Consider the following 15,000-nt stretch of genomic DNA (forward strand, 5'->3'; position numbering starts at 1 on the left):
TTTTATGGCATTTAAACCATACTTTAATAATAAACTATTATTGTTTATATTATTACACTACCTAGTTTTCTTGAGGCTGATAAATTTTACTATAGCTTTTACTAGAGAAAACTGCTTTTTCTTAGGTATAAAATGCATATTTATTCAGTCTTATGTGCTGAAAACTATTCTAAGGGGAACACAATTCAAGCACCATTGATTTACACTAAGAATTACAGAAAACTGATTTAGTGAGAATGTAATCACTCCATTTAACATAAGTGAACAGATACAAGACATAGTGGGCAATTGATATCAAGAATGGGTATTTCCAAACTTAAAAAAAAAAAAATTTAAAGAAAAAAATAGTCCATTTTGTGAAATTAAAAATTTGTTCTGATCCTAAATTGCAATTATTTGATGGAATTTGTTGGAGAGGATCTTTATATCTAAAGATTCCTTTTCTTTGCCATCCTCTGAAAAACTTAAATATAACAATAATTTTCATGGCAGTAAATTGTGATGTCACTAATGGAGAATTGTGACTTACAAATAATTACATGGAGGGGGTGGTTTTGGAAAAAACTCTTTAACCCTTTGTATTGGGATCAAGATTACTCAGTGCAAAATGTTTATGGAAAATCTCCACAACTGTCACTAATAAATTTATGATTCAATATTTAATTGTTTAAGAGAAAGGGGACATAGACTTATGAAAGGTAAATTTACTTAGGAATAAATAGTGTAGCTTTAAAAAGGAAGGCCAAAGATTTCATATGTTAAGAAATCTATTCTGCCATCTCCTATGTGGCACATAACTTTAGTTTTTTCTTACATTACAGAACAGAGGTGAGTTAGAGGTCTCTTTCATATAAATTATATAATATCTGCTCTTTAGGACTCCGATCCTGCAATGAATTCTTTGTGGGCTGTGTCCAAGTAAAGTCTGCTTGATTTATATAAGATTCTATGTGAGCATAAGGATTCATCCATGAAGTACAGATTGCAGGACTGGAGGAAGTTAGGTGAGCACAGGGAGAGTGTACATCAACCAGACAAAATGGGAAAGGAACAAAGTGGGATAAGTGACAACTTAAATATAGTGTCCCACCATTGATAACTGTCACAGTTTTATTGTGGATCTTGTGTTTTGGCTATTTGGCATTTTACTTAAAACTCCATGTCACAGTGAGCTGGCCTAGAGGGGATCGGACACCAGTCTCTCTGTGACAGCTCTGCTAAGGAGGATGAACCAACCCAGGTTCACTTGTTGATAGTTCATTGTCTAAGTAGTTGGGAGGCAGTTTAATAAGATAAGGAGCACCTGAGCATAATAAAGACTTGTTAGTGCTCAGTCAGGGGGTCCTGGAACAGAGGAAGGCAGGGGCATTACCAGGACTTATTTTCTGGCAGGGCCTGTGGCTGATTCGGATGGTCCTGACAGAAAAACAAGCACTTCTGGCTTCCGGTCAAGTGACCAGAAGCCGGAAGTTCAGGAAAGCGACCGTCCAAGAAATTAAGCTGCCCAATGCTCCAGTTGCCAAGGTAGCTTAAACAGAGCGTTGGGAGCAGCTTGTTCTGCTGACAACGCTCCGCTTAAGCTACCTTGGCAACTGGAACATCGGGCTCCTTAGTGATTCTCGGCCAGTTGCTTTTCTGAACTTCCTGCTTCTGGCCACGTGACCGGAAGCAGGAAGTTCAGGAAAGCAACTGGCTGAGAAATTAAGCTGCCTGCTCCAGTTGCCAAGGTAGCAAGTTAAGCAGAGCGTTGGAAGCAGAAGCAACCAGTTGGGTGGACTATGCCCATAACTACGCCTTGGAGGAGGGACCTGAGGAGAGAGGCTCCTCAGGGGAACTAGTTAGGAAGTGGTATCTCCTTGAAGAGCAGAGGCTCATGGAGAGAAGAAACAGGCCCAGAGAGAAAGTGCTGCCAGGCAATGGACTGGAGCAGCCCAGAAGAACAAACCAGATGTGGAACCTTCTGAAATGCCGCTAGGGACTGCTCTAGCAAAGAGCAGTGCAGTTTCGGGGATAAATTGGTATCCGGCTGAACGCTTAGCAGAGGCCCAAACTCTAGGTAGGAAATTCAGCCTGAGAGTGGTCCAAGGCTAGAGGAGTGAGACATAAGACTGATTAACACAGGCACAGAATTTCTGGGGGAATAGCTGACTGTTTTCGCATTCTCCTTTTCTGTTCAATAGATGAGAACTTCTGAAGAGGGGGCTCTATAAAATAGAATGGCCAGTCTGGGCTGCTTTCTACTCTGGCTGTGGGGAAACTGAGGCAGTGCTGGGCCTGACCACAGGGGCACTCCAAAGTGACTTCCATGCTATTATACCCAAGGTCCTGGAGCCAAGTGACTACATGTAGGCTGGCTAAAAATCAGGATTTCCAGTTTGCAAGAAATTGAGACATTTTGAAATTTTTCATGAACCAGAAATTTAAGAAAAATATTGTCAGAAACACCAAAGGAAGATGAGGAGCCAGCTGTCTGGGAGGCTTGAAGCTATGGGGTCTCTGGCCTCAGGGCAGGCCGTTTGGCAGAGCTGCAGACCTTGGCAGCCCATCCAAGTTTTCCAGGCTCCTTGCTGAGGAGCAAGCAGCCAAGCCCAAATTAGAGTCGGGGCATCCCAGGCTTCTGGGCTCCCTGCCATGTAACTGGGAGCCTGGAAGTCCTGAGAGCCCCAGCACCCATCAGGTGTCCCAGGGCTTTAAGTCTCCTGGTCCACAGCAGGGAGCCTGGACATTTTGGCATGCTGGGGCTGCACAGCATCACGCCAGGTGCACTGAGAGGGTTCCATCCCACCTGAGATTTGGCGAGAGTTTGTCACACACAACTCACTTTTGTGAGACGTTTCGGATTCAACAAACAGGCATTTCCTGATTAAACACTAATTACATGAGAATCTTAACTTTTTTTCTTTTTTTTTTAAGTAAATTTCTAGTCAATTTGGTTTCAGAGAGGTGCTTGAAAATGTGACCTAAGCATTCTATAAGGCTCAAAAACCAGAAACAAAAATAACCCCAAATTTACTATTATATTAAATCTCATGATTTTGGAGTTCCTGGCTCTTGATTTTTGAATATTTCATCTTGGCAATACTGGTTTCCTTTTCCGTAAAGCAATATGAGATTAGAAGGGGTGGGGCGGGAAGTACTTGAAGTGAAATGTCTCTCTGAACAGGTTTACTTTCTGCATTATGCCATGTGTTGCAAGAGGAACTCCTTGGGTTTTCCCTAACATTGAGCAATCCCCCTAGATTTCTCTCTGAACTCCTACCCAATTATATGATATTCATACATCTAACACAACAGTCATTCACACATTTCTAATAGAAAAACAAATACAAAATAATATCTTCCTTACGTGGTGTTTTTTTCTTTTAATAATTGTTTTCTCAGAACTATTAAATTGTGCCTTAATTCCTAATTCCCTCTGGGTATGGATTCCTAGAAGGATTAACTGTAACTGAACTAACAATGAAAAAGCTACTAAAGAGTTAAAATATTAGGGGAAAATGTCTGCGTTTAAAATATTTCTGTAATTTCATCATCTAAATTAAGTAAACCTCTCAGTATGCATCTATTCTGTGCTTTTGTATCAGAAGAGATGCTGGTCAGGATTTCCCCTTATTCTTCTAGCTGTACTACCCATTTTATATGGGATGGGGCAGAAAAGGGATGGGGAAAGGAAATGCTGAAATATATTTTAATAAAGAAAATAAGGAAACTGTGTTTTAAAAAATAAATATGGGGCTAGATTTTTGCTAGATCTGACATGACTACACAGGGAAGCAGGAGTAGGACTCCACTGCACAGTCTTCCCCTCATCTCTGGTTCAGACTGCAAGCTCTGTGCAATCCACTGCTTCCTGACGTCTCACTAACCCCACAGCCAGGTAGGCGCAAAGGGACAGAGAATAGGCGGATCTTTGACTCTGTGCACACCTCCAACGTGCTAGCCAGCAGAGTGGAAGCTAGAAAGGATGGAAAGAAAGACTACCTTGTGAGGGGCTGTAGCAGATTATTTCTTTGGAGCAAAGAGCAGAGAAGATAAGGAATTGTGACTCTAAATCCTAGTTCTTTCCCTGGGCTTGCCCTTTATACAAGGATGTGCCTAAAGGTACAGTCTAACTCAAATAATGAAGTCAAAATTAATCAATTGCTAGTCAGATGAGACATACCCACATAGCAGTCATCCATATAAAACATCCCCATACTATTACCTAGCAATTTGAACCTGGGTTAGCGTTAGTGGGTAGGGGAAGAGGATCAGTCTTCTCTCTCACTGCCCTTATGAAAACAAAGATGTTCACACTTTAAAAAAGGTCTGTTTTACACATTTTCTGTGATGGTGCAGAGTGAAACCGCCAGCAGTAAAACTTTTCTCTGAAAGAGAAAGAGTGTATGTGAATGTAATAGAAGGACGTTTTGTACTTGCAATGAATTACCTATGATACAGGAAGGACTTTACCACTTATACAGAAGGGAATCCTCAGTTACTATATTTGAAATTTCAGATGTCTTATACATCCACAAAATCCTTCCCAACATTATTGGGCTCCTGTGTAATTCTGATATCTAAAAAAATATGGGGCTGGTGAATAGTTCTGCAGTATAATTCCTAACTTATCAATATAAAGATGTTTGTTTCCATTTGGATAATACGAACACTTCTATATGGATCACATCATTCTAAACTGAATGAACAATAGGAGATCTGAAAGACACAAGATTCTTGTTGATAACTAAAAAAGATCAGAAAATATCCTTTAAAATACAGATCACCAATGACAATTACATAAACGGAACATCGTTTTTGCATTCACTAAGCCTAAAATGAGCAATTTCCTAAATTGAGCTGTGAGGTGGCAGCAAATTAAAAATGCTGTGATGCTTGTCCCTGAAAAAAAGGTATTTATGCTGAAATATAAGTTCTACCTTGTCACAACTAGAACATTTATAAAATTTTCTAGATGTTCAGGTGCAACAAATAAGCAGTTAGAAAGGAGGTGTAATTTTAACATTAACCTTGTAACTACACATAATCTCGCCACTACTGAATGCATAATAAATTGTGTCTCACAATGAGAAACTTCTATATTATGCTACACTGGTGCTAGATAAATGCAGAGGACTTCAATATCAATAGTGTATATATATATAGTGTATATATATATATATATATTCTCCTACATGGCTTGATCACCAGTAAGGTTTTTTGTATATAGTGTAGTATATATAAAAAACCTTACTGCTGATCAAGCCATGTAAGAGAATTAAACACAATTACAGGGATGGATTTTAAAATCAGCTGGCTGTAATAATTAACTTTTAAGGAAGAAATGAATAAATAAAAAGGAGAGTCAGGAGGAAGGTGTAGAAAGACTTATTTAACCTCCCCTCCAAATACCAAGCATTCACTTGGGTCCAGTACAATATTAAGTGACAACATGCCATATAACACACAAGGCAGGGTTGGCTCTCTTCAGCATAGTTCCTAAGATTCATCCCACCTCTGAATTCTCTCTCCCTTCCCAGAGGTATGGGGTGGAGAGGATGCCTATGAGTGCTACTTCAGTTTGCAAAGACTTAATCTATGTTTACACTTGCCGTCAAATTCAACGGCAGTCGACAGGAGATACACAAGCTACGTAGAATATCTTGCATATCTTCCGTCGACTTCTTAACTCCTATTTACCGTGGTGTCTTAAACTTGCTGCGCCGACGGGAAATGCAGTCCCGTCGACGCAGCATTACTCCACCTGGCGGAGGTGGATTAATAGTGTCGATTTCTGGGTCGATTGAGCGGGTCTCCACTTCCACTCAGTCGACCTGGACAAATTAATCTGACGGCAGCGAATTCGTCACCGTCAGTCTAGACATAGCCTTAAGGTCTTCTCTCTTGTCCCTGCAAGCAAAACATGTCCACAAGCCATTTTCCATATTCGTAGTGACCTTGGAGGCTGGCCTTTTCATTCTCTTACATGCACTGTACAATGGCCACAAGTTACATTTAACTACATATTGCCCTATTAACTTCCTTACTTTTACATTCCTGTCCTTTCTCTCTTTAAGGTAAATGGTGCTATGAAAAAGGCAAATGAAACAAAAGCTTGAGGACACCTTGCCAAATAATTCCAGAGACAGAAATTCCTTTCTGATGCCCAAAAAACCAAGCAATAGTAGCAGTCCCCAATACAGTTCAAGCCACACTTTAGCTATAGAACAGGGACTGTGGGGCAGGAACATCAGGAAGGGGACCACTGGATACCCAGGAGAGTGTTAAACAAGGGACAGCGTGCAAGAGCCAGTCGGTTCACTCGATGTCTCCCCCTGCACTCCCCGATTTGGCCAATGTGTGGCAGAAGGAGGCAGAGAAAGCACTCCCTTTCCCAGTCATGTTTTCTTGCGCTTCGGATGGGGGAGGGATAACAGGAAGGAGAAAATGCCCCGACACAGCCAAAATTATCTTCTCACCTCAGGACCCAAGGAAAGGCCATTCACCCACTGGTCCGATCAAATTTTTTTGCTGCTGAAAATGGGGAAGATATTTTCATTCTAATTTTTAAAAAATATATTTTTTTATCTTTTACAAAACTTTGAAAATGAGGTATTATTTCATAGACAGAGTTAACACTGCAAGAGGAAGGGAAGTGTTTTAAGAGGGTATATTATTCTCCCCTCTCCAAACCGACTCCATTACTGTTTGATTTGATCTGTGATCATCATACTAACAGTAATTTTAACTTTACAGTAATTACATGAATTACTTGCAGAATTGCTGCAAACGACCTTATATAAACTGTGTAGTAATTACTTACCTTCATTAGAAATAGTTACAACTATTGCTACCACTGTCCTGTTACCCACAGGCCTGATTCAGTAAAAATAATAAGTCTGATTTCCATGCTATACAAATAATATAAATTCCATTTTTTGACACTTACATCCCAAATCAACTTTTTTTTCCCTCTCTTTGTGATTAACCCAGGGCTTCACTGTATGTTAGTATCTAAGGTAGAGAAGAAGTAAATATAGCAATTATTATACAGAATAATAGAATAAAAAATAAGAACCCAATTTCCATTCAATTGGTTTCCAGGCTACCTGTACAACAAGATATTTCTGTGAATAACTAGCAAAGTGTGCAGTCTGGTTTTCATGGCTTTGCATGCTTCCTAATAAGACAGTTGGTGACAGATTTTGAGGAGCTTCTTTATTTTTCAGTGGGATTTAAATTGCACCGATTTTTAGCAATGTGAGCTCATGTACGTTCAATATAAAATATTAGCTAACAAAGAGCAAACTTGCCAAAAAGTCAATGAAAAACATTTCTTTACCTTCTAAAAGGAATCTCATTCACCCATTAAAGCCACCCCCTCAATCAAAAGCCTGAACGAATAGATGAATCTTTCATCATTCTCTGAAGGTCAATAAACTGAGCTTGGTCAGAACACTGGGGGAGAAGCTAAATCCAGAGTCAAAGACCACTCACTGAGAACACCTTTCGTTTCCACCATACAATTCTAGGTACTGTGAGCAAGAGCATTTTAGTTTATTTCAATTGCTGAGATGATACATAAAAGAGAGGTAGTTATGATAGCCATGACCCAAACCAAGCCAGTCTGTATAGATGAAATCCACCCGTTGAAATGCATGGAAAAACAAATACCCAGAAATAAATTGGTAGCCAGTGCAATCTACAAAGCATGGGTGTGATACAAGGTATAGCATAAAAATCTCTTCTGATTTAATGGGCTTTCTCATTCTGCTCTACGTGTAGTTTGAGTGGTCTTCAAAAGTAATACATTGAGGTAATTCAGCCTGGTGGTGACAAAATGAACAGGTAATTGTGGTGAAGTGTACATCTGAGAAGAGAGCTCACACCCTCCCAACCAAGATGCAGATAAGCATGTGAAGGGAAAGTGCTCATGTTCTGCTCTTACCCATATTTTGCAGTCTTTCACTGCAAGCTAACAACATTTTGTGATGGAAATTTCTGTACTTTCTTGCAAAATGTATGAGTGAAGGACAATACTTAACAGCACATCTATAACTTTTGTGGGCCAAACACAGACACTATACTCACACAGTCCTTACCATAAATACAGCATATAAGAGATCCTTTATCCCAAGCTGCATCACTGAGATGCTCAGCATAGCTCACAGTTGATGGACAGGGCCAGGGTGGCTTTAAGCCACCATTACAACTCTCCAATAATGGGGTTAATTAGAGTCCAGGACAGTCCCAGTCATCTATTAGAGAAACCTCAAGGATTCTCTGAATTATGTCGATGACCCCTAAGAGACTGGTGAAGCTGAGGCGTAGGGACAATCCTTTCTTCTAGTCAGGCCCTCCAATCTCCTTCCCATCACAGGTAAGGAGAAAGGGTAACAAAGGAACTGCCATGATGATGCTATGCTACTTGGGGATTCATCCATGCAGAGTGAATCTTCAAGTGGCCAGTTCTGTTGCCTTTTATGTTGCTTAGGGGCACAGAGCAACTTGAGCAGTCACAAGTATCTGTCCCTGTGTTGTTTGTTAGAGTGGTTATTCAGCCAAAAAATTGGTTTTTGCCCATTCAAACTACATTTTAAACTAGGTAAATGTTGGTAATTAAACAATGCTAGTTAATAAGTGGGTGGAACTAATTAAAGATTGTCTTCACTGATTGAAGTTAGTGGTCCAGATTCTGCCCTACCTCTCAACCTGTTGCAATCCCATTGATTTCAGTTTGGTTCCTTTAGTTTGATTTCATTTTTGTTTTAAAAGAATATTAATGGTTGCATCCTTTAGTGTGATTGGATATAATTTTCTATTTCCATTACGTTTTTGATTAAGCAGTACTTCTGAAAAGCTGAGTGAACTTTGAATGTATTGAGTCATGTTTGTATATCATGAAATTGATTCTACAGACAATGAAAATCTCTTCTAAAAGTTTCTTTAATACTGTAGTTGTTTTTCAAACAGGAGTTACAGTTGGTCTTTGTAGTTTGCTTTCTTTGATCTTTGAACAAGTGTTTTAAGAAATAGTATAATATTAAAATTGGTGATTTTTTTTAATTGACTGTTTGTAGCATAAGAGAAAAGCAGCAAAATTAATTGGATGCCAATAGAGGTAACATGAAATTGTTTTACTATATGTTGATTGATAGTGCTCGAAAAACTGCATCACCTTTTTGTTGGCGTTAATCCATTAATAACATTGAGTTCATTATATGAAACTCTTACTTTGTTATATTAGTGGGGCTCTCTTTCATTTTATAGCTGGCTTAAGTCCTGCTGAGATTCAGCAGTTATGGAAAGAAGTGACTGGAGTTCACAGTATGGAAGACAATGGCATTAAACATGGAGGGCTAGACCTCACTACTAACAATTCCTCCTCTACTACCTCCTCCACCAGTTCCAAAGCATCACCACCAATAACTCATCATTCCATAGTGAATGGACAGTCTTCGGTTCTAAATGCAAGGCGAGACAGGTAATCCTGATGAGATTTCTACTATGCTTATCATCCGACATAAAACTTTGCTTTCGTTATAATTATGATCATGGAATAAAGACAGACAGACATTATTTCACATCATGAGTTGCATTATTTGTAAGTTTCTTCACTACAAAATCAGAAAAAACAGAGAACATTGAAGGTTGATTAAATAACCATAACTTCTCCAGTTTGTTTAATCATACGGCATGATTTTCACCAAACGCCTCTAATTTTGCAAGTGCAACTTTGAGTTCCCCAAATAATGGGCCTTCAGTTTTGCACCATAGTGAACTTTTGGTACTATTGATGACAGTTAGACATCCAATCGGTAATTTGAATGTGCTGGCTGGTACTTGTAGATGTAGATTTGTGGATGCTTTATGGGCCAACAACTACATTCTCAAAATTAGAAGTCAAGTTAAGGCCTACAGTATTAAATTGGTCTTTTAACAGAAAGTGTAAGCAGGATATCTAACAGATTGAAGATATAATTCAGTTTAAAGAGTTCACACACACTGCTAAGTTAGATTTGTACTGTTTTAAAAAATTATACTTGACCCTGTCTACACTTAACTCCGAGATTCGTCGGCAGTCAACGGGAGTTACGCAAGCTACACAAAAAACTTGTGTAACTCCCGTCGACTTCTCTGCTTCTCTTCTGTGCACCGTCTTCACTGCATGGCGCCGCAGCGCTATGCCACTTGTGAAGGTGGTCTTAGTACATCGATTTCTGGATCGACTGAGCGGGTTGTCACTGACCGCTCAGTCGATCCAGAGAAATCAATCTGATGGCGGCGACTTTGCCGCTGTCAGTGTAGCCAGAGCCCTTGATATTTTTGAGGAAAGAACTAAAGAAGAAATAACACTGAAGGCTAAATTTTACTCTTATGTGCACTGAAGTAATTCCATTGATTTAATTCATTGGAGTCATTCCAGTAGTTACTGTAAATTGTGACATTGTAACAGAGCAGAATTTGGCCCTAACTGTTAACATTAAAAATATGCCTTTTCAGGCTGAGCGTACAGATATTCTTGGCTCTTCCTTGTTACTTTTCAGCACTTTAAATGGCTGATACTGATGTTCTCTTACGTAAGGTAAATTTAAACTTGGCTATAACAAACTCTAAGTAGTAAACAATTGTATTTTCAAAGAAACATCCCCATTAGTTATGGTAACTTTTAAAATAGAAGACTATCGTTTGATAATGTCTGGGATCTTCATCTGAGTATCAGAGCAGTTTTCTATTAGCTTTATTATGTCAAAAATGAAACATCTCTCGATACTTTTATGCTGTTATTTTAATTAAGATTAATTTGATGATTATATGTTGGAGAAGTTGGTTGATTCCTTTAGAATCTGTATCTAATATTAATCTCTGTGGGGGGTAAAAACATAAAACCTCTTCGATAATTACATAAGGATAAAACTATTGCAGACTTTTATAAAATGAAATGGAATATGGACTTGTTTTTTTTGAAACCTAGAACAGTTAATGGAAACAATGTTTGTAAAGGGAAATAATGTACGTTACCTTAATATATATAAAAATAATATATATATATAAAAACCCAGAAAATCCAAAATCCAAAAGTAACATTGACATTATTCATAAGTTCCTGCTGTCCATCTTAAATATTTCTTTTCAGAATTGATCATTTCCGACTGTATTTTTTATTTATAGGTAAAATGTTACACTAAGGTCATATGGCAGAATTAGCATATGATATTATACAGTCATCTTATTTTTTCATCCTTTATTAACAGTCATCTTTGGCTCTATTTCTTCTCTAATTGGAACATCATCTAGCCTTGGCAGTTGAACTATTCAATAGAACGATTAAATTTTTCTGACTGCTCTGAGCTGAATTGACCTGTTTTGACCTCTTTGTCACTGATCGTAACCTGACAGGCGCTAGCAGCCTCCAACGATTATGGCTTTTGAGATGAATCTGATGCCGTATTCTTTTGCTACAGCTCGTCACATGAGGAGACTGGGGCCTCTCATACTCTCTATGGCCATGGAGTTTGCAAATGGCCTGGCTGTGAAAGCATTTGTGAAGATTTTGGACAGTTTTTAAAGTAGGTTGATTTTTATTCTTTGGGTAAAGGGGTTGTTTAAGGCAAAGGAATGATAAAGATGGCAAGTAAAGTTCTGATATGCTTTACAGTAGAATTTATTTGTACAGTTTGAGCAACTGGATAATCAAGGCCATCTGCAGACGGTCAAATTGTTATCCTTTCTTTCATGTAGAACACTTTTGCAGGCCTTTCTAAAGCACATTGTTTAATCCTGTTGTTATGCCTTTACGGAAATGGAGTCTCAGAAAATTTGAAGAGATGCTTTCGATTGTATGTTTGATAGCAAAGGTATGTGAAACTACATTGTAAATTCTGATAGTTTGAATATAAGCATATAGGTACATATCATGTGGGCATCTATGTGCAAACAGGATTTATGTGTGTGAAATATATAACAATGCACACACCATGTTAATGTACCAGATGTGGCCATTTAACCCTTCTTTGGTAACTTTAGTGTATTGCTTTTTCTCTTGCATGTGCACAAGATGCATAGAACTAAAAATACTTGAAGGGGTAGGTTTACATCTTCAAGTATTAATCATTAATGAGAAAAGTTTCCAGTTGCCATTGTTAGTTTTATAAATAGCTGCCTAAGTCTGAATGTTTAGAAAATAGATTACATATCTCTCTAACAGCTTAAAAGTACAATAGGGTTTTTTTCTGATTTATCCATTTCCTGGCAATTCTGTGTTCCATGATATTTGCCACAGAAATGCTGAGCCATTACATGTATTATGTTTACAGTGTGGACTGGGTTTTGTCAGAAAACTCATATTGTTTTTGGCATGCAACCGATCTTAATAGAAAGCTACAGATAGGTTTATATAGATGAGTAACTTCATGGGCTGAGACTCTTACGTTGTCATGGTGCAGCTAACAGGGTGAATGAACTATTTCATGCTTCATCAACAATTAAGTTAATTAGCTCATTTGAAATTGCACTGCTTTGTTGCCAGGATGTTGGCAGAAACATCAAAAAGATGTGTTTACAAATGGTAGACTACAGGGTATATAGCAAAAGCACCTTAACGACAAGGCACAAGAACTCAGTATCATAATAACTTTATAACAGAATTACAGTGATATTTTTTGCAATGTATTTTAACTCCTTCCTTCATTCTTCTTACAGTTTTACAGTTGCAGTGAAATAACTGATATTAACTTCCAAAGCGTACTTTATATTTTCTCTCACTCTTGGTGAATGACTATTTATGAATACTTCACAGCGTAATTTCAAAAGCATTTTGTGCTATTATATAAAAATGAATTTGCTATATACCATATCTGTTTGTAGATTTAAGAAGTTACTTGTTTGAAGGATATTTATAAACTTCTGAAAATGATTCCATGTAAAAAATAACTATATACTTCACATATTTTTGTAAGCATTATTGATACTAAGAATTTTAAGCAAATTAACTCAAGCCTTTTCCTCTCCAGGAAAAACAAATTTTTATAAATACTTCCATCCTTCTAGGCTATAGTGATGTTAATTCTTGGCCACCTCTTTCACAGTCATTCTGTTAGGTCTCTTGTTATAATCCACAGTCACTAAAGCCGTTTTGATTAACACTGTAGTGCTGGGTTTACAATTGCTCCTGGAAGATGTGGAAGAGACTTATAGCTTCCTGATCATTCTTGTGTAGAGCCAATCAGAGTTTACAGCAGTTCCATCACTTTTATCCCATACTGCAACAGAAAAACATTTGAGAACAAGTTATTTTATTTTTTTCCATTAAATTGTAACTTTTGCTCTTCTAAAGCAAATAAGAAATCTTTGTTGAGGAATAGATGCAGTTGTTTGTGAAATTGAAATATTCAAACATTTTGCATTAGTATTAAAATGTGAATCAATATGTAACCTTGGATTAGCTTCCTTAGTACCGTTCCATGTTCACACTAATGCAAAATCCCCATTACAATTAAAAAACATTTTATTTCAATTAAATATCAACTTTTATTCCAAAGATTGACCATTTTTCCAATCCATTAACTTTATAGGGGACGACAGGACTAATAGCTGTAGTTATCAAGGCCTTGCTCTTAAGTGTAATCTTTGTTACAACGTTGTAGGTTCTCTGACGTGAAACAGTCTGATACCTGTGTTAATAGAGTTAATGCAAGTATACTGTACTAAAATGAAATATTAATAGAGCAACTACCCCAACCAGTAGTGTGTGTTTCTATAATATGCTTATGACAAGTTTGAAGAGCTCCTGGTTTATGAAGTGAACTCTAACTTCTTGTGCTCAGAATACAGTTCACCTAGAAGCTTGTGGGTTTAAAAAAAACCCAGCTGTGCAGAGGCATCTGAGAAGGAGGATTAAGACAGAAAACACAGTGGCTTTGCTTCACTTTTGTAATAATGGAAAGGATTTGGGGTGAAGTGAAGAATAACTTACAGTAAATGACTGATAGTGATGAAAGGTTTTTTCACCTTCCTTTTTTTTATCCAATATTCAGTGTTTTCATTTTTAGAGTAATTTAAGATAATTATCTTTCTTGTTTTTTTGAGATATACAGATGCAGAAAGAAGTTAGACTTTGCATGCAGTGGAACAGATTAATAATATTTGAAACGTTTATGCTATACGTATTGGGAAACATAATATCATATCTTTCCTTTGATATCCTTTAACCCTGGATACCAAACCATAGTTTATATTTTATGGAGCAGTTTTCAGTCCTGATGAAATGGTGTTAGATTACAATTGTTCATGTGCACACAATCAGTTCTACTGACTATTTTGCAAAAAAAAAAACTGCTTTTAGTTCAAGACAAACTTCTCATCTGTCTTTACATTTTAAAAAGATTATTAACATAACTGCAAGGAAGACGACAAGAGTTAAACAAAATACTAGACATGGAAGAAAGGAGATTAAAAGAGTGCCAAAAATGTTTATGAAAATTTTGGAATTTTACTATAAAACAGGTGTTGACAGAAACTAACCATTTTTCTAGTCACTAAGTAAGGAGCCCAGTAGATCACTAAAAGCATTTAATAGTAGTTCTTCATTACTGTCTTATAAATGTCAGGATGTAATAACATATGACAAAACTTCAGTGTATTTTGTCTGCAAAATTAATTATCATTCCATTGGTCCTAAGTCAGTTTGAGTGTAGATGGATTTGACTTTTAGAGCTTAAACCAAAAGGTTTACAATATAACATTCCAGCCAGCAGACAAGTGTTCTTTAACCTGCATGCAGCAGACGCCAGCAAACAAAACACCATCTACAGTACAAAGACGGGTAATGTTTTCCTCTATAGAGACAGAATTGTTAGTGTCGTGGAAAAAATCATGCTATAGAAGATAGACCAGTTTGCCAACAGGAGAGATTACATTTATTATCAGAGGCATGTGAGCACATTTGAAAGACTACAAAGAATATTGACCAAACATCATGGAAAGCATAATAAAAATAAAACCAAGAGAAGAAACTGTTTA

The 15,000-nt window shown here is 37.4% G+C and overlaps 1 protein-coding gene across 1 annotated transcript in view; it reads left to right on the forward strand.

Annotated features, from left to right (window-relative positions):
• FOXP2 (forkhead box P2) overlaps positions 1 to 15,000 on the forward strand; it is a 608,458-nt gene that overhangs the window by 533,161 nt on the left and 60,297 nt on the right. The window contains exons 9-10 of the mRNA XM_067564236.1: positions 9,250 to 9,463; positions 11,445 to 11,549. Of these exons, the coding sequence (XP_067420337.1) occupies positions 9,250 to 9,463; positions 11,445 to 11,549 (319 nt within the window). The remainder of the gene's footprint in view (positions 1 to 9,249; positions 9,464 to 11,444; positions 11,550 to 15,000) is intronic.

Source organism: Emydura macquarii, unplaced genomic scaffold (genome assembly GCF_026122565.2).
Source record: "Emydura macquarii macquarii isolate MOO-44397 ecotype Brisbane River unplaced genomic scaffold, CSIRO-AGI_Emac_v2 contig_2636, whole genome shotgun sequence".
In the NCBI taxonomy this organism is placed as follows: Eukaryota; Metazoa; Chordata; order Testudines; family Chelidae; genus Emydura; species Emydura macquarii.